Below are 25,778 nucleotides of genomic sequence, written 5' to 3'. Positions count from 1 at the left end.
ATAAATACATTTTACACATTTGTTTTAATCTAATTTAAAGGTTATCAGTAATGAGCTGACATAAAGCATTTTAAATTACTTTTCAGAATTATGTTAACTTGTATATTTTAAAAGAAAGCATGTGTCTTATTCATTTGTCAGGTTTTATCTGGGGTAATGAACAATTTTATTGTAGAAAGGAAAGTAACAAATACTAACTGTTAGACAATGTGCAATAACATTTTCCTGTTCCTCCTAGTCACATACTCTACCATTCTCTCTCTTTCTTCTCATGTGACTTTTTCTGTTTCCTTCCCTCCTCTTGTCTTCTTTTCAATGCCTCTCAATCAGCCATGCTGGCGGGAGCCACGGCTGTGTACACACAGTTCATCAGTCAGCTGACTGAGGAAGGTGAGCCTTGCTGTCCAGTGTGCCAGCGCATCTTTCCCTCCGAGGCCGAGCTCCAGGACGTCATTAATGACATGCAGTCCAAATTGCGTCTGGTTCCTGATAAGCTGAAGAACACTGAGCAGGACCTGAAGAGGAAGGAGCGCAAGCGTGATGACATGATGGCCCTCAAACCTGTCAGGTGAGAAGTTGAGATGGGACTATCGCTGATTAGTCTACTACAGTGACTACTATCACTGAAATGCCAGCGCACTGTGCAAAGATGCAGCCTCCACAACCAACAATGTCTATTGATGCTCTTCTCTACAAGGGGGGCCTTAAGACTAAAAGATTCCTGTCATGTTGTAATCTTCCAATTAGCATATTTTAGTATATTAGACCATGATAGGCTCAATCATGACATACAAAACTGTGTAGTGCCATACTAATTACATTTTCTGGATGTTCTGAACTTTGTTGTAGTATTGTATTTCACACAAATACCAATCTGCATAATCATAATAAACCATCCAAGAGGACCACATTTCTGAGGAGAGATAGAGGACAGATGTGTTTGGTGGAAGTGTGTGCCGATTGGTTACGCCTGCAGGTCAGCTCAGTAGAATGTCCTGTTCAAACTGATGTTGGTTGTAAGTCACATTAAATAAATCTTGTCACTTACCACAGAGGAAAAAGTAGCTGAGGCATAATTGAGGCTTTCAGGAAAAACATAGTCATAGAAAACATAAAAATAGCAAAATGACAAATGTTGTCTGTGATGCCCAAAATCTTTCCAGAACAATTGAACCAGCAGTTCAATAATTTGATACTGGGTTTTGACTCAATTTTTCTAATGAAGACAGAGAAATAACAGAACAACAACAGCGTTTCTAGGACATGACTATTCATAGCATGCACAAAACTTTCCCTTTTCATGTCTCGTTCACATCTCATGACAAACTCTCCGAGGAGATGTGAAACAGTCGGTATGCGTCCCCCTTCTCTGGGTAAAAATGCAGAGCTTGCTTTATAAGTGAATTAGCAAAATGACATTTATGCAGTTTCCTCCTACCACAAATGTAGTCGACCAACCAAGACATGCAAAGGCAGCAAATTTTCCACCATATTACCGTTGAGTTACCTTACCTCAAAAGACACAGGTTAAGGTACATCAGACAGTACGTTTATCACACAAACATGCTTATTTAAGATCACTTAATAGCTTGATCTGATTCTAGCCAGGGGGATATGATCTTCCTTTACTCCAGTGCAAAATTAAAGGAATGAGTTTCAGACACCAAACATATCTTGTCTGATCGACCACTGTTGCTTTAACTTGCAGAACCTGTTCAGACAGACACACAGGGGTCATTTCAATTTCCCTTATCACTAGATCATTAGGTAATTATTCTTCAGTCCAGCTTATCTGAATGCTGATTTTATGACCAATTTATTATTCATTTGCCAGCTTTGTATTGTGCTGTGCGGAAGTCAGATGCAACCCTTCAGTTATTTCATTTCCTGTGAAAACGGCAGGAAATCAAGTTTCATTATTGCTTCAGATCTGAAAAAATTCACAGTTGTTTCTGTCCATACTCCCACTGAGAAAAGACAACTCAACACTGGGTTTGAAAAAGAAAAGAAAAGAAAAAAGCTGCGGGTGTTTCCTCATCACTGAATGTATTTGAGATTACTTGGATCGTGAGAAGCAGAAAATGCAACAAAGAATGTAAGCTGTTATAAAGAGAAGGGGTGGTGTCAAGGTAGATCCAAAGGTTCCTCCATAGCACACCAAATCAAGCCAACCTAGGAGATGCAGGCCTTCTCCAGGGTGCTGAACAGCTGAGAGAGGTGTTTCAGCACCAGCATTGTGGACAGCGAGGTGCATGTGGCCAGGATCTAGACCCCCTCTTATTCAGCTCAGCTGGGACCTACTAATGAGAGCCCAGCTGCAATTCGTCCACACGCCATGCACCTACCCTTTAAAAAGAAAGAGTTAGGAGACTGAAAGGGTGACTCGTGTCAAGGTACTGGTTGTTGTTCCCACCATGTACCTGTTTTGTTTCCTTACAGACAATTACACTGTACCAGACTAGGGGGGAGTTTCGCCATGTGCCTTTTTAAGTTGTTTCAGTAACCAACTCACGGTGGATACTCTAAATACTGAACAATTACATACAATTTGTACATTTTAATGGGAAATTAAAAAGTGTGGTTGTGTCCTGCGTCTGCAGACAGACTCTAGCGGAGCTGCAGGAGAAGGAACTGCCAGAGCTGAGGAATAAGCTGCAGAGTGTGAACCGTGAGATAGAGAAATTGAAGGGGGATATAGAAGAGCAGGAGACTATGCTGTCTATGTTGATGTCAGAGGAGGACACAGCCAAGGCCTGTCTGCAGGACATTTCCCTCATGGACCGCTACCAGGTCTGACTTATCTTCCTGAGGTTATAACTCATTGCAGCATGGTATAGTACATTTGTAAATGCAGGATAACACTGTATAATGAGGTGGATTAGATGGCCAACCTTTATCACTATGCTTGATATTTATTCGACATGGTGTCCAGTTATGTAGGTCAAATTATGCTGTCTTGACCTCTCTGCATTGTTGTGATTGAAACATGCAACCTCTCGACGTCTTGTGCAACTATGCCACTCTTAAAATCAGTTTTTTATGAAATGTGCCGTTGATCGGTTTCCTGCATTGATAATTTCCACAATAAAAGCTTATGATTTAATTTATTGTAGTAGCAAAATAATTTTGTCTGATCAGCCACATTTGCCTGTTTAGTTCTGCATGTCTGTTTTTTAATTTGTGTGTTTGTTGTTTTTTTTTAGTTGTAATCATTATTTTGTCCTGGGTCAAAAATATATAACAGAATTCAAAAATATGTGATATTCTGTGATATTTTGTTATATTGCAGATGGACCTGAAGGATGTGGAGAGGAAGATAGCTCAGCATGCGGCCAAGCTTCAGGGTGTGGATCTGAACCGGACGATGCAGCATGTCAGCCAAGAAAAGCAGGAGACCCAGCATCGTCTGGACACCAGTACGAGCAATGAACCTTTACCATCGAGCACCTTGGACAAAAGTGTTCACACCAGACTAAAACTCAACATAAAATCTGAGTAAATTCAATATTTGGTAGGGATGCACAGATACGGAAATTCTGGGCTGATGCCAGCATTTAATATTTTACATGTACATACCTTTGCATCTTGGGTGTGTAAAACTGCCATCTTTAACGGCATCACACAGCATGCTAAAATCCTAAAAAGGCCCACATGCCTGCACCCGGTGCTTCTTCAAGCACTGTTCAGTTCCTCAGTGCATCACAGTCTGCCCTTCCACCTGATGTCTAATTGAGTTAGGACAAAAAGTGTAGCTTGGGGTAGATACAGAGTCATATTCAAAAGTTTTGGTGTCTCTGTTCTAATGGCTTTGTTAATTTTCTAAGTGAAGATAACTCATTCTGTAAAGACAGTTTATTTTCAGAATTCTTTATATGTATATTTTATGTTGTATTATTTTCCAATGTGTTAAATGTAGCAAATAAAAAGAAATTATGCACTAAACTTGACCAAAAATGCCATATTTACAGTGGTTCCCTGTAGAGGGTGCTAAATTGATTTTTACATAAAATCGTCAGAACATATAATTTGACCTGGTTGTGTGCCACATTTTGTTTGCGACGGTCATGTGTAACAAGTAGACAGCATGTAGAAATTCCCTTGGTTTGAAAGTGCAGGGCACATTTATGATTGATAACTGATTAAACAGCTAGCAAGACTTCTTTCTTATCTGTTTTTCCATATACAGCATGCAGTAAGATGGAGCTTAAGCGCAAACTTATCCAGGACCAGCAGGAGCAGATCCAGACCCTGAAGAGCAATGTGAACGAAATACGTGCAGAAAAGCTCCAAATTTCCAGTAACATGCAGAAGCAGCAGCAGCTGGAAGAACAGTGTGTAGAGTTAACCACTGAGATTCAGGCACTGCACAGAGAAATACGGGTAACATTTTAAACTGGACCAGCTTATTCTTATTGTTTTGATTTTTAAGATATGTTTTCTTTGTGCTGCTCAGCCTTATAGTTTATTTATTAAGATTTGGAATTACAAAGATTAAAATAATGGCACAGTCACTACACATGTTCAAATAAATAACCAGATATTCTTGTCTTGCTGAAATGTCCTAACAATGTGTGCGCTATAGGAAGCAAAAGAGCAAGTGTCTCCTTTGGCAGCCACTTTGGAGAAGCTCCAACAGGAAAAGCAGGAGCTGATAGAGAGGAGAAGACAGAAGCAAGATGAAGGCCAGGAAAAGGTATGTTTTATTTATTTATTTATTTATTTTTCTTTTTCAATTAATTTTGACATTATGGCTGCAGAGGCAAAAATGGAGAAAAAGAGCTTTCATATGGACCTTGTTTCAGATGCTATACATTGCAATTTTAAAAAGTATGCTATATATTGCAATTCCATCCATCCATCCATCCATCATCTTCCACTTCTCTGGGGTTCGGGTCGCAGGGGCAGCATCCTAAGCAATGAGGCCCACACCTCCCTTTCCCCAGCCACGTCCACTAGCTCCCTGGGGGGGATTCCGAGGCGTTCCCAGGCCAGCTGGGCGATATAGTCACGCCAGCGTGTCCTGGGTCTTCCCCGGGGTCTCCTCCCGGGTGGACTTGCCTGTGACACCTCCCAAGGGAGGCGTCCAGGAGGCATCCTAACCAGATGCCCGAACCACCTCAGCTGGCTCCTCTCGACGAGAAGAAGCAGCAGCTCTACTCCGAGTCCCTCCCGGATGACCGAACTTCTCACCCTATCTCTAAGGGAGAGTCCAGACACCCTGCGGAGGAAACTCATTTCGGAAATTCTATCCATAAAAATTATGAATAGAATCAGTGACAAAGGGCAGCCCTGACGGAGTCCAACTCTCACTGGGAACGAGTCTGACTTACTGCCGGCCATGCGAACCAAACTCCTGCTTTGTTTGTACAGGGCCTGAATGGCTCGTAGCAAAGAGCCATGTACCCCGTACTCCCGAAGTACCTCCCACAGAATACCCGGGGAACACAGTCGAATGCCTTCTCCAGATCCACAAAGCACATGTGGACTGTTTGGGCAAACTCCCATGAACCCTCCAGAATCCTGGAGAGGGTAAAGAGTTGGTCCAGTGTTCCACGACCAGGGCGGAACCCGCACTGCTCCTCCTGAATCCGAGGTCGACTATAAGCATATATATAGCAATTCAAAACATCATAAATATCATAAAGAGCTGCGCTGATAAGGAAAAGTACCTTTTTCACATTTATTGGTTGAATTGGGACTGGATTATGTTTACTTACCATGAATGTACTTTTTGTCAGTGAAACTTTTGAGAATATTTTTGAATTCATGAAATTTTATCGAATGTTTGCTGTAGAGCGTCTGCTTTACATCATGATGAGGGCTTTGTATTTACCTTAACATTTCCAGAAATATTTGAGTGTCATTAGCATCTCGCAAATAAAAAAAAAGTTGGAGCCCCATATGGTACAGCAAAAAGTTTGCGGATTTTATTTTTCCCTCCCTCAGAAATGCAGTGTGTACACAGAGTACTATGTAGATGTTTTTACTCTTGAGAAAATAGAATTAAAAAGCCATTTATCTGTTCAGTAATTGTTTATTTCCACCACGCTAAAGATTGCATGCAATTAGTGAGGCTATCCTCTCACAGCGGAGTGTTACAGACACCGTCACAGTTGCCACAAAGCCTTCTGCCAATTCAGACATGACCTTGGCATATGCTCGCCAGAAATACAGTGTGTGATTTTAGCCCATTTTTAACACACACAACCGCTTCTTCAGTACAGCTTGTGATACAGCAGGTCAACTGAATAGAGAGCATGTTGTCCTACTGTGTACATCACCATGCAGTGTTGCAGAGGCGTGTCAACAATGACAGCCCCACAACGTCCAGAGCTTTTTCGCTTTTCCAGGTGGATCTCATCCACTCCTGGTGCCTTGCAACTAACTCGGTGACCTCCACTAAGGAAATGGAGTCTGACACCTTAGAAGCCTCTGGCCCAGACTTCCATGAGGGAGGCATGGCTCTCGGGTTTAGGAGCTCCTCAGAGTGCTCCTTCCACCATCCGACGGTATTCTTATTTGACGTCACAGTTATTCCACCCCTGCCAAGTACAGCTTGAGCAAGCTGTCCAAAACCTCCTTGAAACCAACCCGAAAGCCGTTATCCATAGCCTCCTCAAACTCCTCCCATGTTCAAGATTTTGCTTCAGCCTTTTACCAGGTCTGATTGTAAGTATTTCCTGCCATCTGATGCAACTCACCACCAGATGGTGATGAGTTGACAGCACCTCTCTTCACCTGAGTATCTAGAACATGTGTTCCCAAGTCAAATGAAATGACAGTAACCTTTGACCCAAGAAGCCCTGGTGCCAAGTACATTTAGGAGCATAGAAGTCCAGTAACTATCCAACATTCATTTTTATATCGGGTAAGACGTTATTCCCGATCAGGTTTCATTGTCAGCATAAGCGTTGAAATCCCCCAGCACAACTATGTAGTCTGTAGGTGGAGCTCTTTCCAGAAGTTACATTCCACGTGCCAAGAGTCAGTTTCCACCACAGGGGTCCATGCTGCCAAGGACCTCTCTGCCATCTGCCACCGCCTATATGGCATTGCACCAATCCTCCACATGGGATCTTGCAAGTGACATGCCTACACGGTCCCCCTACATTGGCTTTTCAATTACATGATCCAGCAAGGGCTTTTTGCTCCATGACATGGATGCCTCGAGCATGCACTGAAGGGTTTGCAGCCTGATTCCATGGTCCTAGCCCGAAAAAGGATTGCATGCCCACTCCACGTAAGAAGAAAGGACCTGCTCCAGGAGGAGGAGTGTGTCTTGGGTTGAGAAGTATTGAGAAGAGGAAACATGAGATGGGCCACAGACTGGGACAGGTAGTAGCAGTAATTTAGTCCCTGTACTGGACAGTGTTGAAGAGGGAGCTGAACCAAGCTCTATGTTTACCGGTTGGGCTACCTTCCAACCACCACCTATGGTCATGAGCTTTGGGTAATGACCCAAAGAATGTGATATTGCAAATACAAGACGCAAAATGAGCTTCTTTCGCAGGGTGGTAACACTCCACTTGATAGAGTGAGGAGCTTGGACACCCGGGAGAAGCTTAAATGGCGCCACTACTCGTAGTACTTTTTAGAGTAATTATATCTCTAGGTTGGCCTAAGAGTGGCTTGAGGTCCTCCAGAATAAGCTGGAAGAAGTTACAGTGGACAGGGTCATCTGGGATTCTCTGCTTTCCCTGCTGCTACCATCACCTTAGCTGGACCAAGATGATGTTGATGATTTTTTTTTTTTAACTGTTGAGTCTCTTTTTTTTTTAATATATATTTTTCCTTGTAAACTGTAAGGACGTAAACCAAAACAATTATATTATTATTTATACAGTTATAAATAAAATATTATATGCTGTTATTAATGTTTGTCATGCCCAGATTGTACCTGGTACTTTGTACAAATTCACTATACAACCTTGTTTCCAAAAAAATTTGGGTTCTGTGCAAAATGTAAATGAGAACAGAATGCAACAATGTGCAAATCATTTAAACGTTTTGTATTATATTGAGAAAAGCACAAAGGCAACATATCAAATGTTGACACTGATACAATTTGTGTTTTCTGCAAACATGTGCTTATTTTGAATTTGAACACCAGTAACGTTTAAAACAACAGAAGCATGTTTACCGCAGTGTTTCATGACCTCATCTTTTATCAGCACTCTGTAAGCATTTGGGATCTGAGGAGACTAACTGCTGTAGTTTTGGAAGTGAAATGTTTTTATTTTACCAAAGCATATTCAACACACACACATTTTTTTTCTCTTTCTGACTCAGCAAGCTCGGGGCAATATGATAATTTTTTTAAATTATCTTGATAAATTCATTATTTGTCACCATAAGATTTTCTGAGCATATCATGGATTTCATTAGTATTTAATCCTTAAATCCTAAAGTCTTATCATCTTTTCATACGTATTGTATGTCTTTGCAACTGTCATGAGTTGAAAATGATGTTTTTGTGTCTCATTGTAGATTAACGCTATAAAGGACAGGATTAAAAACTTGGCCAATCTTGAAAGAGAAATTAACAGGTATATCGAAGAGGGCAAGGACGAGTACAAGGAGGTATGAAAAATCAGTTCTTTTATTCATTTTGTTATTTATTTTTTTTAAATCTTACATTATTTATGTTATTCATTGTGGCATCGTTTTACTTCCTTTAGCAAAAAGAAGCTGAACTTCAGGAGACAAATGCCCAGCTGCTTGAAGCTGAGAAACAACGGGAAAAGATCAACAAGGACATGGGCAATATCCGACAAGACATAGACACACAGAAGGTGTTGTTCTACTTTCTCTCTGATTAATAGCCTTTTTTTTGTCTACTGATGTGAATAGTAAATTAATCCCTTCTGTTCTTATAGGTCCAAGAGCGTTGGCTTCAGGATAACTTGACGCTAAGAAAGCGTGTGGAGGAACTGAAAGAGGTGTCAAAGAAAAGGGAGGTCTTACTCAAGGAGATGGGCAACATGAAAGTCATGGAGTTACGCAAGTGAGTGAACCTTAGTCTAGATATTGTTTATTATTTTACTATTTTATATTAATTTCACCTTTACATGTTGTTGTCTGCATGTGTGTTTAAGTGCATCTGTAATAGGCGTTTAAATGTGGTAAATTTTTGGCCATTGACAGAGTTCACAAGATGACAAACTCTGTGAACTTTCTTCCTGGTGAACTCAAGTAGAGTGCTATGAATGTTCTGTGGTGGGGTGGAGGGGGGGGGGGTGAATTGTTTACTTAGAAATTCATTAATTTTCTTAATCATAATTCCTCTTGCTGCAACTGCATCGATCAAAGGAAAAAATAGAAATTTCAATCTGTCAAAAATTAATTTTAAATGCTATGAATTGATAATTTATTAACAGAACAAGCTTGATTAAACAAGTGTGTTTGATATTTAGTGTGATTTTTCCCCTGACATTAGTGCTCCACAGCTCATGATTTGCTCTGGCTGTGCTCACAAACTAACCCTAGATGTAAACGATAAAGGAAACCCAGAGACAGATTTACAAAACACTGCCCAGGCACTACTGATTACAAAGAAACACAGCAACTATGTGGTTTTTTTTTTATTTTTTTATTTTTATTTATTAAATCAGACTTTACTAGACATTGACTAGCCAGTGAGTGCCCTGTAGTATGAATGTGCTACATGAACCATCACGTTATGTAATGTTATGTACCCTGTTGAATCATCAAGGATTTTTGTCTTTTTGCTGGCTATGGGAGCAGCACATCATTGCTAGCAGTGCGCCGGCTCTCCCCTAATGCAAAAAGTGCTGCTATTCAACCGCACAAGTCAGACTTTTTTTTCTTTGCTCCTTCCAGTAACTTTCTGATTAGTCAGCATGATACTGTAGAGGTAATGTAAAGAACAAGTGTGGGTACTGCTGCTAAGAGCCAGACAAAGCTCTATATTTGGAAAAATACACTGCATGTGTCCTGTAAGCCTGAACTTGCAAAACAACTGACTGGGGTTGTGGTTTAATACACTACATTTTCTGCTCGTACTTACTTTTACTGTGAGATTGAAAAGATATTCCTTGATAAGTCGTTCTCTGAAATGTTAGCCAAAATGTAGGCTTTTTCTCTTAAATGACCACCTCTCAAACCCCTTCCCCACATCCCCCGATTATCTTGTGACTCTTTGGTTGACAACTGTTGACTTAGATAAATAATCAGCAGTGTGTAGACCTTGCATGTTTCCTCTGGATTAATCAGTATGTGGTCACAATTTTAATCAGCTAAAATGTTTGGGAAATAAAGCTGTCTCTGACTTGAGTGCATCATAGTCAGCGTTTAAATTTCTTTGGTGCACATACACATACTCAGTTAAAGTTAGAGTTAAATTGCTGAATCGAATTGCTGTTTATTATATTGAATCATTCTTAATTTGCTCAATTTTGAATGGTGAATTTAAGTAAACATTCTTCTAGGTGAAATGCATATAAGCAGGTTGTTGGAAGCTTAAAAACTATGTTAGGTTTCAAACCAACATCTGCCTGTTGCCACGACATTGCTTTTATTAAAAAGACTGGAAGTTTCTTTGTTTTTTGTTGATCAGTGAGCGTCGAGAGTTGGAGCGGAAGGTGGAGGATATGAAAAAGAACCGCAGTTTGGCTTTAGGCCGACAGAAGGGCTTTGAGGAGGAGATCCTGCGCTTCCGCAAGGAACTCCGTGAGGACCAGTACCGCCAGGCTGAGGAGAGATTCCGGGATAAGATGATAGTCATGAGGACCACTGAGCTGGCCAACAAAGACTTGGATATCTACTACAAGGCATTAGACCAGTAAGTGGGTGATGAATAGTCTTGTTTGTTTGTTCGTTCCTTTATTCATTTATTTATTTATTATGTATTAATTATATATTTATTATTAATTACTTGTTTGGTCTTATTTCTGAACTGAACACAATCGTGGGGCAGTCAGAAAATCATTACTGTTGATCTCTGCTTTTATTTCTGATGTCTTTTGGCCCAATATTATCAGCCATATCAATACCAGATTTTTTTTTTTTTTTTGATCGCGTTAGTTCCTGTGTGGGTTTCCTGAACATGTCTGGTATGCTTTATCAGACTCTCATAAGCATCATTTGTGTGTTATCTGTTGTTGAGAAGTGTATATATGAACTACAAAGCTATATGTCTATAGCTAGAGTAAGACTAATCCTTGATTCAGAAGTATTTTAAGTGTCCAAGACATCTGATCAATCCTTGTCTGGGGAAAGTAGCTAATAAAGTATTCTTTTATTTTCCATAAAATATAAGCATCTGTTACTTTTCATTATTATGAGGAATTATTTCATTATTATGTTATTGTGAGGAATTCACATGTGGGCGTTAAATTAAAGAGCCGGGTGTGGTGGACAGTGACAGCTTTTGAGAGCCACTGAGGTACGTTGAGCCAATGCTAGCCCATGTAATGGCCTGTATGTTCATTTTAACTTAGGCTTGTATTAAGTGGTCAATATAACTTTAGCTCTTTAGAATATAGAACTTAAGTAGCTGAACGTTTTGTCAACTGTTTTATTCTGGTTCCGGTTGTGGGTTGTTTACTTTATATTCCCTCTAATACCTGTTTCTGCTACAGTCTACAGTGCATGCAAGTAATCCTTTTATCTCTGTGCATTAAAACAGAATTCAGTTGATTTGTGTTATCATATGCGTGTGTACACAAAGCATTTTACAATTAATTTAAACATAGCTCGGTCAGTCAAATTTCAGAATGTTTTATAACTGATGTTTTCAAAGATCATGAGTGCCGGTTAATGTTTGATCAGTGAATGTGTTGGTTATTGCTCAAGCAACTTTGGTAAGTGAAAAAAGATATTGATGGCCAAAACTTGCATGCATAAATATTACAGTCAGCAAACCAGGATGCAAAAAGCATGACTATCTGTCCTCTTTTACTGTCAAATTGCATCAAGCAAATAGAAATGTTGGCTTCAAATGCCCTGTTGACTATTGTGACAGAAATGGTTTGTCCAAAACTCACACTTCTGGATCTCTCCTGAATGACTTTTAAAATTGAACGTGTAATCTTAGTCATTTTCTATAGCTGATTTTTCAGTGTTGTGGACACATTAAGGAATGAAGATATGTCTGTCATCTTGTTCTTCCAACCCAGTGGTGTGTCTTTTTGTACTTGCAGTTTTTCAAGGCAGGTCTGAGATTGAGATCGCTGAGGTTTTTTTTTTCCTCCTCCAAAACTGACGAATGACTAATTTTGTTCTTGTTCGCTATCATCTTATCACAGTTTGGTTGTTAAGGGAAGTGAAGAGGAGGGGATGTTCCACTTGTAACTACCAAGGCTGAATGTTTAAAGTGAAAGACGGCTTAGTGTCCGACCACGCCAGAGTCACTAACACGTCTCTGTGTGAGCAGACCCTCGTTCACTATCAGCTTGAGTCGATTGTTTGTTAGCGTAGCAGAGTACACTCAGCTTTCATTACATTTTATCACCTGCCAAGTTGTACTTTCAGAACTACAGTCCACATCTCCCATGCAGAGAAATATGTAGAGCTGTGTTTTTTCAAGAAGACCAAGTCACAAAACCAAAAGAACATCTTTTGATGGTCTCTGTTCTGAAAGGTTGAAAAAAGCTTTTCTACTGAGTGCTGTCCCCCTGAGCCAGCCCATGATGACCGTTTTGTCTGTTTAAACTGTTAAGATATTTATCTGTCAGTGTGGCTTTAAGCAGACCCTTTAGGCAAGCCGAGCACACCTAATCTGCTACTGGCAAAAGCCGAAGTAATTTTGCCAACTTGAATTTTGATGAGGTTATCGAGTCTGATTATAGTAACACTGATTCATAAACCTCTGAACAGCTTTAATAAACCATGTCCATGGTCCATGTGGGCGGGCTCAGTAGAATAGTGTGTTTATTTCCCTGCTGTGAGACTAATAAAGGATTATCTTATTTTATCTTATCTTTCAACCGTTTGGAGCCATAACCTCTCCATCTTAACCCTGAAACTTACCGCAGCTCTTCATGTTTCTCTGGGGATGTGGATTTTAGTTCTGGAAGAACAGCTCTACAGCCTGCTTTTTTTTGTAAACACTACATTGCTAGCTTTGCCTATACATATAGTATGGGCAAGGCTAAAACTTCACACAAGACTGCTACCAAACGCAAGGAAGAAAACCGTGAGATAGATATATGTAGATAGATAGATACACACACACACACACACACAAATATATATATATATATATCAAAGTCACTTAAATCACCTTTCTTCCCCATTCTGATGCTCAGTTTGCACTTCAGCAACTTGTCTTGACCACCTCTACATGCCTAAATGCCCTGAGTTGTGGCCATGTGATTGGCTGATTAGCTATTTGTGTTAACAAGCAACTGAACAGGTCTACCTAATAAAGTGGCTGGTGTGTGTGTGTGTGTGTGTGTGTGTGTGTGTGTGTGTGTGTGTGTGTGTGTGTGTGTATATATATATATATATATATATATATATATATATGTATAGTGTAGTTAGCTAATAACTTATTGTTCATACACGTTAGTAGTTAACTAGTGAAATTAGCAGTCTTAGCACAGATCTTTGCTTGCAAACAAAAACAAGCTTATTTAAAATGGTTATAATAGCATTGAAAAGGTCTAGCATTGAAAAGGTCCTGCTCCCAGCTCGGCAAAGTTGGTGGTTACAACCATATTGTGTAACGGTCTTAAAGTTGTGCCCAGAAAGTCACAACTGACTTAGCTTAGACCAGATTTCCTACTGTGCTTTGTGGTTTTCTTTGCAGAGCAGCAATCAACATGTTATGCATTATATGAGATGGACTCCAAGAAGTTGGTAAAAGTTGTTAATAGTTACTTGCAGCAAGGACCTAACTTATATAAATGAGAGTATGGTCTTCCTCATTTATGCTGAAATCATCGTTGTACTCTTTAAGGAAGATGATATGAAGACAAACCTGGTTTAGTATACATATTTTATTAAAAAGGTTTTGTGTTCTTAATTAGTACTGCTAAACGTATATTAGATAACAAACAAAAACAGCATTATCTGACACTCCAGTATAGAATGTGTATGTGACCCATCTATAATAAAGTACAGGAAATGTGATTAATGTGCTGAGGTTTCACCTCAGTTCATTGTTGGGTTAGATTACCATCATCCAGTTTATCGAGCATGAAGTTACAAAACCATGTGTGGTATTGTCTGACAGTGTGGTATTATTTGACAGTCATTCATTTTACTGTCATTTTCATGTCAAACGCATTAACATATCTATAGGTGGGAATTCCCACAGCACTCTGTGCTAAAAAATCTGTGATGTGCACATTATTTGTTTGAAAGGTCACATTCAAGCTTTTTTAATTGAAGTAAAATAAATTTACTTACATAAAAATTCTTTGCTTGTGAAGTAGACAAGTAGATTGAATCGTGGTAGTGTGGAATACTTCCTCTTTTCTGTGGATATTGTAGGTACTTAAAGAACACTGAACCACATTAATGCCTTTTTTTGGGATGATGAACACCCTAAAATGCTTTGTCCTATATATAGTGTGGTGTGCAGTCATGCAGTCTGGTCCATGAGTATTTGAAACGTGACAATTATTTATTTTTGCCTCTGTGCACCACCACAGTGGATATGAAACTGGGATGTGAATGAAGAATAGACTGTCAGCTTTAATTTAAGGGGGTTAACAAAAATGTTGCATGAACTGTTTAGGTATTACAGCCATTTTTAACCTGGTCCCTCTAATTTCACATGCTCAAAAGTAATTGGACAGTTGCCTGATGAGCACTGTCATGGCCAGGTGTGGCCTGTTCCCTTGTTATTTTGTACAAATTAAGGAGATAAAAGATCTGGAGATGATTCCTAGTGTTGAATATGCATTTGGTAACTGTTCATGGGAACTTTCAATATGCTGTCCAAATAAGTGTCAATGCGGGCGAAGGGAGCCGTCAGTAGACTGTAAAACAAATCTATGAGCAAGATAGCAGAAATGTTAGGAGTTGTTCAGAAGAACAATTTGGTACCTTCTTAAAACAGAGACATCTAGTGGATGATTATAGAATTCTCCCCGTTGGGAAGAAAAACCTCTTCACAGCAATTGAGACATCTTCATGACTGTAAATATCTGGTTTACCAAAATGCAACCAAGTTCAACTTTTCCAGCAGAATATAATAGTAGATGAGTAGAGTATGGAGAAGGAAAGGAAAGGCTTATGATCCAAAGCATACCACATCATCTGTTAAACATGGTGGAGGCCGTGTTATGGCATGGAACTGGCGCATTGGTGTTGATTAATGATGTGACTGCTTATAGAAATAGGATAAATTCTGAAATGTATATAGTTGTACTTTCTGCTCAGAAACAACTTATTCATTTCAGGGCAACTCAGTATTCGGTGATACACATGGGTTCCAGACTTTAAGCAGTCATTACACAGTATTTGCATCCGAGTATTAAAAATAATCCTTGTATTTATAAATTATGTTCCAGTTATTTTTGACCCTGATAGGGGCTATGTAAAAAACAAAAAAAAAACTAGATAAAAAAAACTTAATAAAACACTTTTATTTTGCTTTATATTACTTCTTAATTTCAAATCTATTGTGGTGGTGTACAGACGCAAAATTACAACCCCATTTAAAAAAAAAAAAAGTTGGGACGCTGTACAAAATGTAAATAAAAATAGTGCAATGATGTGCAAATTATGTAAACCCTATATTTTATTGGCAGTACAAAGATAACATATCAAATGTTGAAACTGAGAAATTGTATCATGTTTTGAAAAATATGCCCATTTTGAATTTGATGCCAGCAACATGTTCCAAAAAAGTTGGGACAAGGGCTTGTTTACCACTGTGTTGCATCACCTCTTGTATTAATAACAGCACTAAGCATTGCATTTAGGAACTGATGAGACCAATTACTGTAGTTTTGAAAGTGAAATGTTCTCCCATTTCTTGCTTGAATTAGACTTTCAGCTGCTCAGCAGTCTCATTTGTAATATTTTTCATTTCATTAGGCAGCAGATTACAGTGGGTGATGCATCTAACAGCAGGCAGCCCAATTTAGCACACTAACTCTTTTACTGTGGAGCATTGCTGTTGTAATGGATGGCATTGTCTTGCTGAAATAAGCTAGACCTGAAAAAGACATTGTCTGGATGACAGCATATAACATCATTCAACCATTAACTGGCCACACGTAGGAGCTTCTCGCAAGTTTTCCGACCAGGAAGTCAGAAAGTTAGTTTGAAAATTAACCCAAGAGCCAGGACCTCTCGAAAAGAGCTCCAGAAGGGCGTTCACCCTGGAAGACTCCATTACTGAAGGAAAGACCATGCTAAAGCTCATTAGACGTTTGTGACAGAACATTTAAAGAAGTCTGTAGTGGAAGTAATGTCAAAAATCAAGCTTTATAGCAAAAAAACAACACGCAATGCTGGGAGGAGAGGAAACTTTCCTGACCTCAATGTGTAATCACCTGACTTGTGACCCAGTCACATCTCATGTCATGGTGCCAAGTCACCTGGCTTACGGCCTAGTAAAACTCCTCTTTCATGGCGAAGAGTCGTTTGCCTCAAACTCAGCTGTCACAGTACAGAGTCACCTGCCATTCATCCTAGTCCAATTCCTTTTTCAATGGCTAAACTAGACAGACTGCCCATTCATAAGGCGTGGCCCGTTGATATAAAGATCCTTTATCCACCACCACGTCAGTGTTACTGCAGTGCTGAGAATGATCCACCACACAAATAGTACCTGCTCCATGAGGGTCCATGGGGGTCCTGACCACTAAAGAACAGGGTAAAAGGGGCTAACAAAGTTATGCAGATGGACTACAGTCTGTAATTGTAGAACTACAAAGTGCACCTATATAGTAAGTGGAACTGATAAAATGGACAATGAGCATACAAACAAGGACGTGGTCATAATGTTATGCCTGATCGATATACAGGTACTCTTGGTACTCTTCACCAGGGTGCCACCACACATGCTGGACACCATCTGAGCCAAACAAGTTTATCTTGGTCTCGTCAGACCACAGGACATGGTTCCAGCAATCCATTTCCTTGTCTTGTCTTCAGCAAACTGGTTGCAGACTTTCTTGTGCTTTAGCTTCAGAAGAGGCTCCCTTCTGGGACGATGGCCATGCAGACCGAGTTGATGCATTGTGCAGCGTATGGTCTGAGCACTGACACGCTGACCTTCCTCTTCTTCAACCTCTGCAGCAATGCTGGCAACGTCTATTTTTTGAAGCCAACCTCTAGATATGATGCTGAACACGTGGACTCTTTCGAGCTTCTTTGGTTGACCCTGCTGAGGCCTGTTCCGAGTGGAACCTGTCCTGGAAAACCACTTTATGACCTTGGCTGCTGTACTATAGCTCAGTTTCAGGGTGTTGGCCATCTTTGTGGAGAGCAGCAATTCTATTTCTCACATCCTCAGAGAGTTCTTTGCCATGAGGTGCTACGTTGAATATCCAGTGGCCATTATGAGAGAGTTGTACCCAAAACACCAAATTTAACAGCCCTACTCCCCATTCACACCTGGAACCTTGTAACTAATGAGTCACATGACACCAGGGAGGGACACAATTGGGCATAATTTGGTCATGTTCACTATAAGATGTATTCACTTGTGTTGCCAGTTATTTAGACATTAATGGCTGTGTGTTGAGTTATTTTCAGAGGTCAGTAAATCTATACTGCTATACAAGCTGTGCACTGACTAAGTTACATCCAAGTTTCATTTCTATAATATTGTCCCGTGAAAAGATATAATAAAATACTTGCAGAGTCAGTACTCCAAGTCATGAGACAGAAACAAGTGTCATGTAGGACCACCTCTAGCCTGGCAAAGTGCAGCAACGTGACGTGACATCAGTTCTGTCTGAATGGTCACCCACAGCTCTGTGGTATATGTGGGTGCAGCATCTCTGGTGCGATTGGGCTCATGTCGGACGAATGTGCAGGGCACAGCACTCGTCAGAACTCTACATGATGCTTTTCGAACCAATTCTGGGCAACTAGGGCTCGATGGCACTGTGCATCATCCTGCTTGAATATCCCGACATTGTCGGGGCACATTAAGTCCACGAAGGGCTGCAAATGGTCACCAAGCAGTAAAACATAGCAGTTGCTGGTCAACGATGTGTTTAGGAGTACAAGTGGACGCAACCCATGCCATGAGAACACACCCATGACCAGCATGGAAGCACTACCAGCCTGGATGTCAGCTTGTAGAAATGCTAGCAGAATACAAAAATACACTGCACTTTAATTTATACATACATATTTAGACATGAAGAGAGAAGTTAGGGATCAGAGTCTGCTCTGACACTGGATAAGGTTGAGGTGAGCTTGCTACTTTGCAGAGTGCAGATAACAATGTCTTGATTAAATGTTCCTTCCGCCGTTCGAGAAATCACAGATGTTCACACAGCCTAATCAACCACATATATTCGGAGAGTGCTCGTTGTCTCTCAATACGTTTACAAATATGACTTTGGAGGCAGTTTATTCTAACTTGTGTATTTCTAACATTTTGACCGTACCCTTTCAATGTTTTGTTCAGTTATACTGCCTATTACAAAAGTTGTTACACTGCGTAATGATCAAGAGGATGTTCTTGTCAACAGCTAACCCAGAGGAAATTTGAAAGAGGCTTCTGAGTTACAGGATTTGGTTCATTTGCTCATCTAGTCAGCATTTTTTATCAGCCCAGTAGGTTCTCATGATGATAGCATCACTGCGCTCTTTGTGCATATATCTGATTGGAAAGGCAGAGTTTAGATTTTCATATTGTGCTGTCTGAAATTTTGCCAGTATACAGCTAAAATACTTCGCTCACATTCTAGTAGGTTTGTTTATGGAACAGCTCTGTTGTAGATTTTTGTATGAAACTTCAGATGTTTTGAAATTCTCTTTATCTGTATATTTTTTATAGAACAATCATGAAGTTTCACAGTATGAAGATGGAAGAGATCAACAAAATAATCCGAGACCTGTGGAGAAGCACATATCGTGGACAAGGTCTTTTCTGACAGTATTTTTTTCATATGCTGAGTCTACATATTTGTGAAGTGTTTTCAAACATGGAGGCAACACTGAAATCCCACATGATACTATATGACCCATTGTGAATCTGTATGACCCAGTACATATCAGCTCTGTCAAATTCGCATTTCACTCTTACAGTGATGCATGAACCTAATTACCAAAACAGATTTAATAAAGAAAACTTGATGACCGTATGTAACTATTTCAATTACTCTCAGATATTGAGTATGTGGAGATCCGTTCTGATGTGGACGAGAACGCTTCTGCTGGAGTCAGAAGGCGCACATATAACTACAGAGTGGTGATGATTAAAGGAGACACAGCTTTAGACATGCGTGGACGTTGCAGTGCTGGTCAAAAGGTAAGCTAACTTTATGCAAGAAACCAGAAAAATCACTGTCAGTTAATAAGGTTTTAACAAATGTGTGGGGCTTTCCTCAGGTGCTGGCCTCCCTCATCATCCGACTGGCACTGGCTGAGACATTCTGTCTGAATTGTGGCATCCTGGCCTTGGATGAGCCCACCACCAATCTTGACAGAGAAAACATTGAGTCCCTGGCCCACGCCTTGGTGGAGTGAGTCTAGATCAACCCTTTTTGATGTGACTGAAATGTTGATGTGATTTTGAAGTGTTTTAATGATTGAAATTCAGAGCATTTTTTTGTTTAATATATTTTTTAAATCTTTAAGATTTTAAAGAAATACAAAACATTATTAGAGCTACCAGAGTATTCTAAACTGTTAACAGCAGTACTCCATTGGAAGTAGTGTCATTATGGATAGAAGCTATGCTTCAGAGTGCAAATATGTGGCATATGTGGGTGCCATGCAGAAGATGTTGTATAGAAGACCATTTGATTGTCTGTTAACATTATTCTGGTAGAAATTGACCCCAGGAATAAGGCCACTGATAAGAAGTTAGGTTTGCCAAAGATTAGGTTACTTTTCCTAAGATTTCTCCACGTTTGTTGTGTAGTAAGCTCCAGTGGGATGGGCAGTATGGCAAACATAAGTTGGAACCGACAAAAATGATCGGGTAGTGCCAAGTTAAAAAAAAATACTGTCTAACTCTACGAATACAGTGATTATTCAACATTTCTCACGTTTCACTGCACTACATCCAATTAAATAGGACTAATTGTGCTCTGTAATGAAACTTGTAGTTGGTCAGTGTTCTTTAAGCAGTGATGATCTCCTTAATATGCACAGAAAAGCATACTGCGACTGAATGTTTGACAAAGATGGAAAAAAAACTTTCTGCCCACTCCTCTTTCAACCCAACCTGTAATGTTCCACTCAGAAATTCATATATTAGAAACATACATAAAATGTGTCTGTCAGTTGGTTCATGTTACAGACAAGTAAGCTTAGTGATATTATTTGAATTCCATTTGTATTACATTGTCTGCGACTTGTGAACCCTCTGCTGTTTATTTTTGCTATTGTGGCAGAATCATAAAGAGTCGTTCTCGGCAACGCAACTTCCAGTTGCTCATCATCACCCACGATGAGGACTTTGTGGAGCTACTGGGTCGCTCCAACTATGTAGAGCACTTCTACAGAATCAAGAAGAACCAGGACCAATGCTCTGAGATCACCAAGTGCAACATCACAAGTTTAAACACCTACCTGCACTGAGGTTTCACTTGCACAATGTCTCTACCAGAAAAGAGGGGCTGAACATAGCAGTACAGAAGAAGCCACTTAAGGGATAATTCTGAGACTGGTGAACTGCCGAAGCTAAAAAGGAATGTATACTTAAAGTAATCAGTAAGAACACAAAAACCTGTAGTAGACTACTGACATAAACATGCTCTGTTCTAGTTTTAAGAGATGGTTTATGTGACTGGGATTCTTTATTGTTGTGCGCCAAAGACTTTGCACCATGTTTGCCAAGTCTAGAAGCACCCACATTCAAACCAGTTTGTTGATTCAAAATGCAGCAGGTTTTTGCTTGCACTTGTTCTGCTTGTTGCCCTGCGTTTTGTTCTTTCTCACAGTTTAAAATGTAGTCTTGGTGTTCCGTTTTACTGCCAAGCTGACATTGGCTCTGTTGTGGAGCATTGAAATTTACAGACGTGACACTGTGTGAGTGCATTGCAGGGCAAATTTTTGTTGCCCTATTTATCCCAGTCAAATTCCACTATACTGTATTCTACATTTACCCTCTGTCTGAAATCCTTTGCATAGTTTGAATATATGCAATACAAAACTGGTTTATAAGAGTTGAGTGCTACTAATCTTGATTGCAGTCCTTTTTTTTTACAGTAAAGCTGGGCTAGTGTACTTGTGTCATTTTGCCTTGATTAAAAATGGAAAGGTTCTACTCTTTAAATGCTGTTATAAGCTTAATGAAAAGACATGGTATTGCCTTTAAATTATGATTCAATTAATTAAAAATGAAAATAAAAAATGTATAAATGTAAGATGGGTTTACATTTCTTTCTTTCTTAGCCCTATTAGTTATTGTATTGGTTATAATAGTTTATTTACCTGTAGCCACTAAAAGCATGCTGTGCATTTCGGAAACCAAACATGGTCAAGAGTCTCATCAGCATCCAAAGCTCTATCTTAAACCACTGCAATCTTTTTGGCAAATTGTCGTTTAACTCTCAATTCCGCTATTCAGAGAATTTGAAGCATCATTAAGCACGACCAGCAATTTAATCAACCACATCTCAATCAAGATTACCTCAATGCGCTTCATAGCCACTTAATTTGTCAGCTCTTAAATGCTTGCTGTGCAGAACGTCAGATTCTAAGAAGTGCAGGTTATATCAGCGTTGTGCATCTCTGCCTGCACATATATATGTGCACCATGGCAAGTGTTTGAATCACTTTCAGCTTCAGTCTTCCAACGACAATCAGAGTCCTTCAAAGCTAGGCTTCACCAAGCTGCCCCAACCATGAAGACTGTGTTTGTGCTTCTCGCTATTGCTGTTACATACACCTGTGGCGCTCCCTTTAAACAGTTGAAGGAGTTGAAGGCACAAGTAGACGAGATCCTTAAAAAATTGCCCACGGTAAGTCACATCTGAGGAAAAAAGGTGAGGGGTCTTAGCTCTCATTCTGGATTTGGAATTTCTTTTAATATGTTTTTCTTTCGCCCCTAGGAGCAGCTAGATTCTATCTTTGTGATGGAAATTGAAAAGAAGGTTTTCAGTGATTGTGAGGTGAGGCACCACAAAATGTTCAGCTACTTTCAGTATTATGCTCCGTTTCAGTTTAATCGTACCACATTCTTGTTTAATGTGCACGCAGTGTTATTCTTGCATGTTTTTGCAGTGACACCTAGAATTCATTTCATTAACTCAATATTTTGAGAAATTGATCATTTCTTCTATTGTGTGAATGACCCAAGATGTTCTTATGTAAAATAAATTGGCTTTTGCATCCAACCTATTTACCACCTTCATTAAGTTTCATGTTTTTTTACATTTCACATTTCTAATATATAGGAAATTAATATATAAATTCATCCTTAAATATACGCTCTTTTTATTATTATCCAGGAAAAGTAGAAAGCTGTTAGATTATGTATTTCAATGTTTTTGTTGTTGTTTTTTTTTAGTCAGAGTCGGAGCTTATTAAACGTGCCAGCAAAGCAAAATCACAATGTTTCTAAATGCACCAACTGAGACTGAACTGATCTATAATCTGTGTATTTGAATAATATTGCAACTTATCTGTATTTCAATGTTTTTGTTGTTTTGTTTTTTTCTTTGTTTGTTGTTTTTTGTTTTGTTTTTTTTTTTAGTCGGAGTTTTTCTGTCAAGTTGAGAAAGTACTGTCTGGAAACAACAAGTTGTCCCAACTCTCTGAGTTTCAGAAAGATCAAGGCTTGCTAAGACATTTGAGTGCATACAACCAGAAACATGTGGTATGTTTTAGTTGTGGAATACAACATTCTCTTATTTTACCCTACTTCATGATATTGCATTATGCATATAATTATAATCCAATTCTTCTGCATCACATTGTGTTGGTAAGTTAAATATCAGTTCATGTCTTAAATCTTTGCACCATTGCTTCGATGCGTGTGCAGCTTGTGGTTACTTGTTATGTGATTTAATGTAGTCATCATCTTATTGTGGAGATAACGAGCAAGTGGTGCAGCATGAAGGGATTTTGTACTTCAGTGTGACTATGTACTAATGTTAGATGTGCTACTTTCTTTTAGAAAAACTGCAGCGTGGTGTCCAGAGGGGATGAAATCACCCTGCATTTGTTCCTCCAGCACCTGAACAAATGTATCCAGAAAAAAACCTCACAGGACAAATGACCTGAGCTCTTCTCTTCTCAACAAATTTTCTGTTCTAATTTATGAAAGAAGATATTTATATTTTCTTGAAAACCCCTAAAACCATTGCATTTTATTTATTTTTTGTTCTTCTATGACAACTATTTTCCACTATTGGTCTTTGAGTAAATGTATTGCAGAAATAATGCCATCACTTTCACATTGTCATATGAGCAGGTTTGAATTAAAAGCAGATTATTAATAATGCACTTGTGATGTGATTATTTAGTCTTATCAACCTTGTCATTAACATGCTGCTCTTTACTACTTTCGTAAGCAATAGCACTTTTATTTGTGTTCTGCATCATGTTTTTACATCATCTACTGATTTGAAGGCATCCAGCTATTCCTTTACTAAGATGAAAGGACCAAATCTAACAAGTTAGATATTGACTAAAACAATGTAATAGGCATAGATCACACATAGGTCAAATAAGAGCTATTAGGTGCTGCAAAAGTTCTGTTTATCAGGTACTTTCTTTAGAAAAGAGGATTTTTTTTTTCTTGAGATATTGATAAGTAAAAGACAATGCTGTTCTAATGGATGAAGGGCATCTGATTAAACAATGTTAATTAGAAATATGAGGTCAAATTACATTTATTGAATGATTTACAATATAAGAATTGATGAAAATGAAGACAGTCCGTATACCCCGTGCTTAGGTATAGCTTGTGTGGCTCATAATATATAAATAAAAATACATAATTTGCACTGTTAACATAAGTGACAGGCCAACTATTCCAGAAATTGAAGAAACCTCTCTGTATATTGAGTGTGAGAACAAGTGACAGAAATAACATCAGTGTATGTAAATCATCATTTGTATGCTTTGTTTTTATATTTCTATTCAGTAATTAGAAACAGGGACACTGGTATTTGGCATATATTGTTGTTTATACAAGTTAATGTCAGTGAAAAGGTTCTATAGTGTTCTTAACAAAAAGTATATCCCTCAGTTCTTCAACCTGTAGATGGAAATTAAGAGGCGGCAGCTCCATGAAATTCAGATAAGATTTTTATCGCATAAAAAACTGACCTGGTCTCATTATTTTCTTGATGTGTTGCAAATCTGAATTAAAATAGTATATTACTCAGCACAGCAAAAGAGGGAGAGACAGAAGCTGAAGGAGCCTCACAGGACTAAAGGAACACATCTGGTGTTGGAACTTTCAATTAAAATGAACATTAAATTTAATAGAACTTAATTGACAAAGTATAAAATTTGTAACTGAAATTCTACCACTTAGCTTATTAAACATGGCAGCAAAGCAAAATCACAATGTTTCTAAATGCACCATGTGAGACTGAACTGATCTATAATCTGTGTATTTGAATAATATTGCAGCTTATCTAAGAGAGAGGATAGTATTCCTTGACTTCAGCACCTTTGCTTTATCTGTGTAGATGGACAGGTAAAGTATTCATTCATACAGTCATACCAACTGCTTCATACAGACTACAGAGAAGCTACTGTATGCCAGCTTGACCACATAGCCATTTGTGGCTGTGTGTTCTGATAACTAAACATGGTCAAAGGATTTTCAGTCTTGTCTCATCAGCACCTGCAGCCCTGAAACTGCTGCCACCTTTTTGGCAAGTTGGCGTTTATCTCGCAGTTCCACTGTTCAATCGTTAAGCACAACCAACAAGCTAATCAGCCACATCTTGATCGAGATTATTTAAGTGTGCTTCATAGCCGCGGAGTTGGTCGGCTCTTTGAATGATCGCTGAGCAGACAATCAGATTCTTTAAAAAAAAAAAAAAAAAAATCCTGTTTATATCCATGTTGCACATCTGCGCCTGCATATATACACCACAAGCAAGTGTTAGGGTCATTTTTGGCTTCAGTCTGTCATTGACATTCAGATGCATGCTTCCAAGTTAAGTTTGACCCAGCTACCCTTCTCGGTGCTGTTGTAACATATGTCTCTGCTGCTCTTATTAAACAGTTCAATTTTTTTAGGAGCCCTTAGACTCCTAAAGGTAATGATTGTAAGGTGAAGTTTTTAAAAACGTATAGAATAAGAATGGAATATAATGTCCTCTTATTTCACTCTACTTGAATACTAATGATCTCTTACAAATGTGTGCTTGGCGCATAGAAAAGTGTTATGATTTTCTACTGCATTACATTGTGTTGGTAAGATAAAGATCAGTTGATGTCTTAAATCTTTGCACCACTGCACTTATGCTTGTGCAGCTTGTGGTTACTTGTTATGTGGTTGAATTCAGTTATCATCTAAATGTGGAGATAACAAGCAAGTGGTACAGCATGGAGGGGTAAAATCATCCTGTGTCTTTCCTAAAGCAATGTGTTCTCAAAAATGACGCACAGTGAAACTCTCTTCTGAGCATAAGGAACTTATGAAAGACCATACAGTGCATTCGGAAAGTCTTCAGACCCTTTCATTTTTACACATTCTGTTA

At 39.0% G+C, this 25,778-nt stretch overlaps 1 protein-coding gene across 4 annotated transcripts in view; it reads left to right on the top strand.

Moving 5' to 3' along the window:
• Positions 1–23,555, top strand: part of rad50 (RAD50 homolog, double strand break repair protein) — a 63,952-nt gene extending 40,397 nt beyond the window's left edge. For 3 of the 4 annotated variants that reach the window (XM_017701105.2, XM_017701106.2, XM_037546128.1), the window contains exons 14-29: positions 331–568; positions 2,601–2,790; positions 3,290–3,416; positions 4,187–4,380; positions 4,583–4,693; positions 8,488–8,580; positions 8,679–8,792; positions 8,877–9,004; positions 10,577–10,801; positions 18,938–19,023; positions 19,269–19,411; positions 19,492–19,625; positions 20,502–22,073; positions 22,164–22,223; positions 22,808–22,930; positions 23,231–23,555. In XM_017701105.2, the coding sequence (XP_017556594.1) occupies positions 331–568; positions 2,601–2,790; positions 3,290–3,416; positions 4,187–4,380; positions 4,583–4,693; positions 8,488–8,580; positions 8,679–8,792; positions 8,877–9,004; positions 10,577–10,801; positions 18,938–19,023; positions 19,269–19,411; positions 19,492–19,625; positions 20,502–20,688 (1,970 nt within the window). In that variant the 3' untranslated portion in view covers positions 20,689–22,073; positions 22,164–22,223; positions 22,808–22,930; positions 23,231–23,555. The remainder of the gene's footprint in view (positions 1–330; positions 569–2,600; positions 2,791–3,289; positions 3,417–4,186; positions 4,381–4,582; positions 4,694–8,487; positions 8,581–8,678; positions 8,793–8,876; positions 9,005–10,576; positions 10,802–18,937; positions 19,024–19,268; positions 19,412–19,491; positions 19,626–20,501; positions 22,074–22,163; positions 22,224–22,807; positions 22,931–23,230) is intronic. The other variant, XM_037546127.1, reaches the window with a different exon arrangement.
• Positions 23,556–25,778: the final 2,223 nt, after the last annotated feature.

This window comes from Pygocentrus nattereri, chromosome 16 (genome assembly GCF_015220715.1).
Source record: "Pygocentrus nattereri isolate fPygNat1 chromosome 16, fPygNat1.pri, whole genome shotgun sequence".
NCBI classification, from domain to species: domain Eukaryota; kingdom Metazoa; phylum Chordata; class Actinopteri; order Characiformes; family Serrasalmidae; genus Pygocentrus; species Pygocentrus nattereri.
This window is presented reverse-complemented; position numbering and strand designations above follow the sequence as displayed.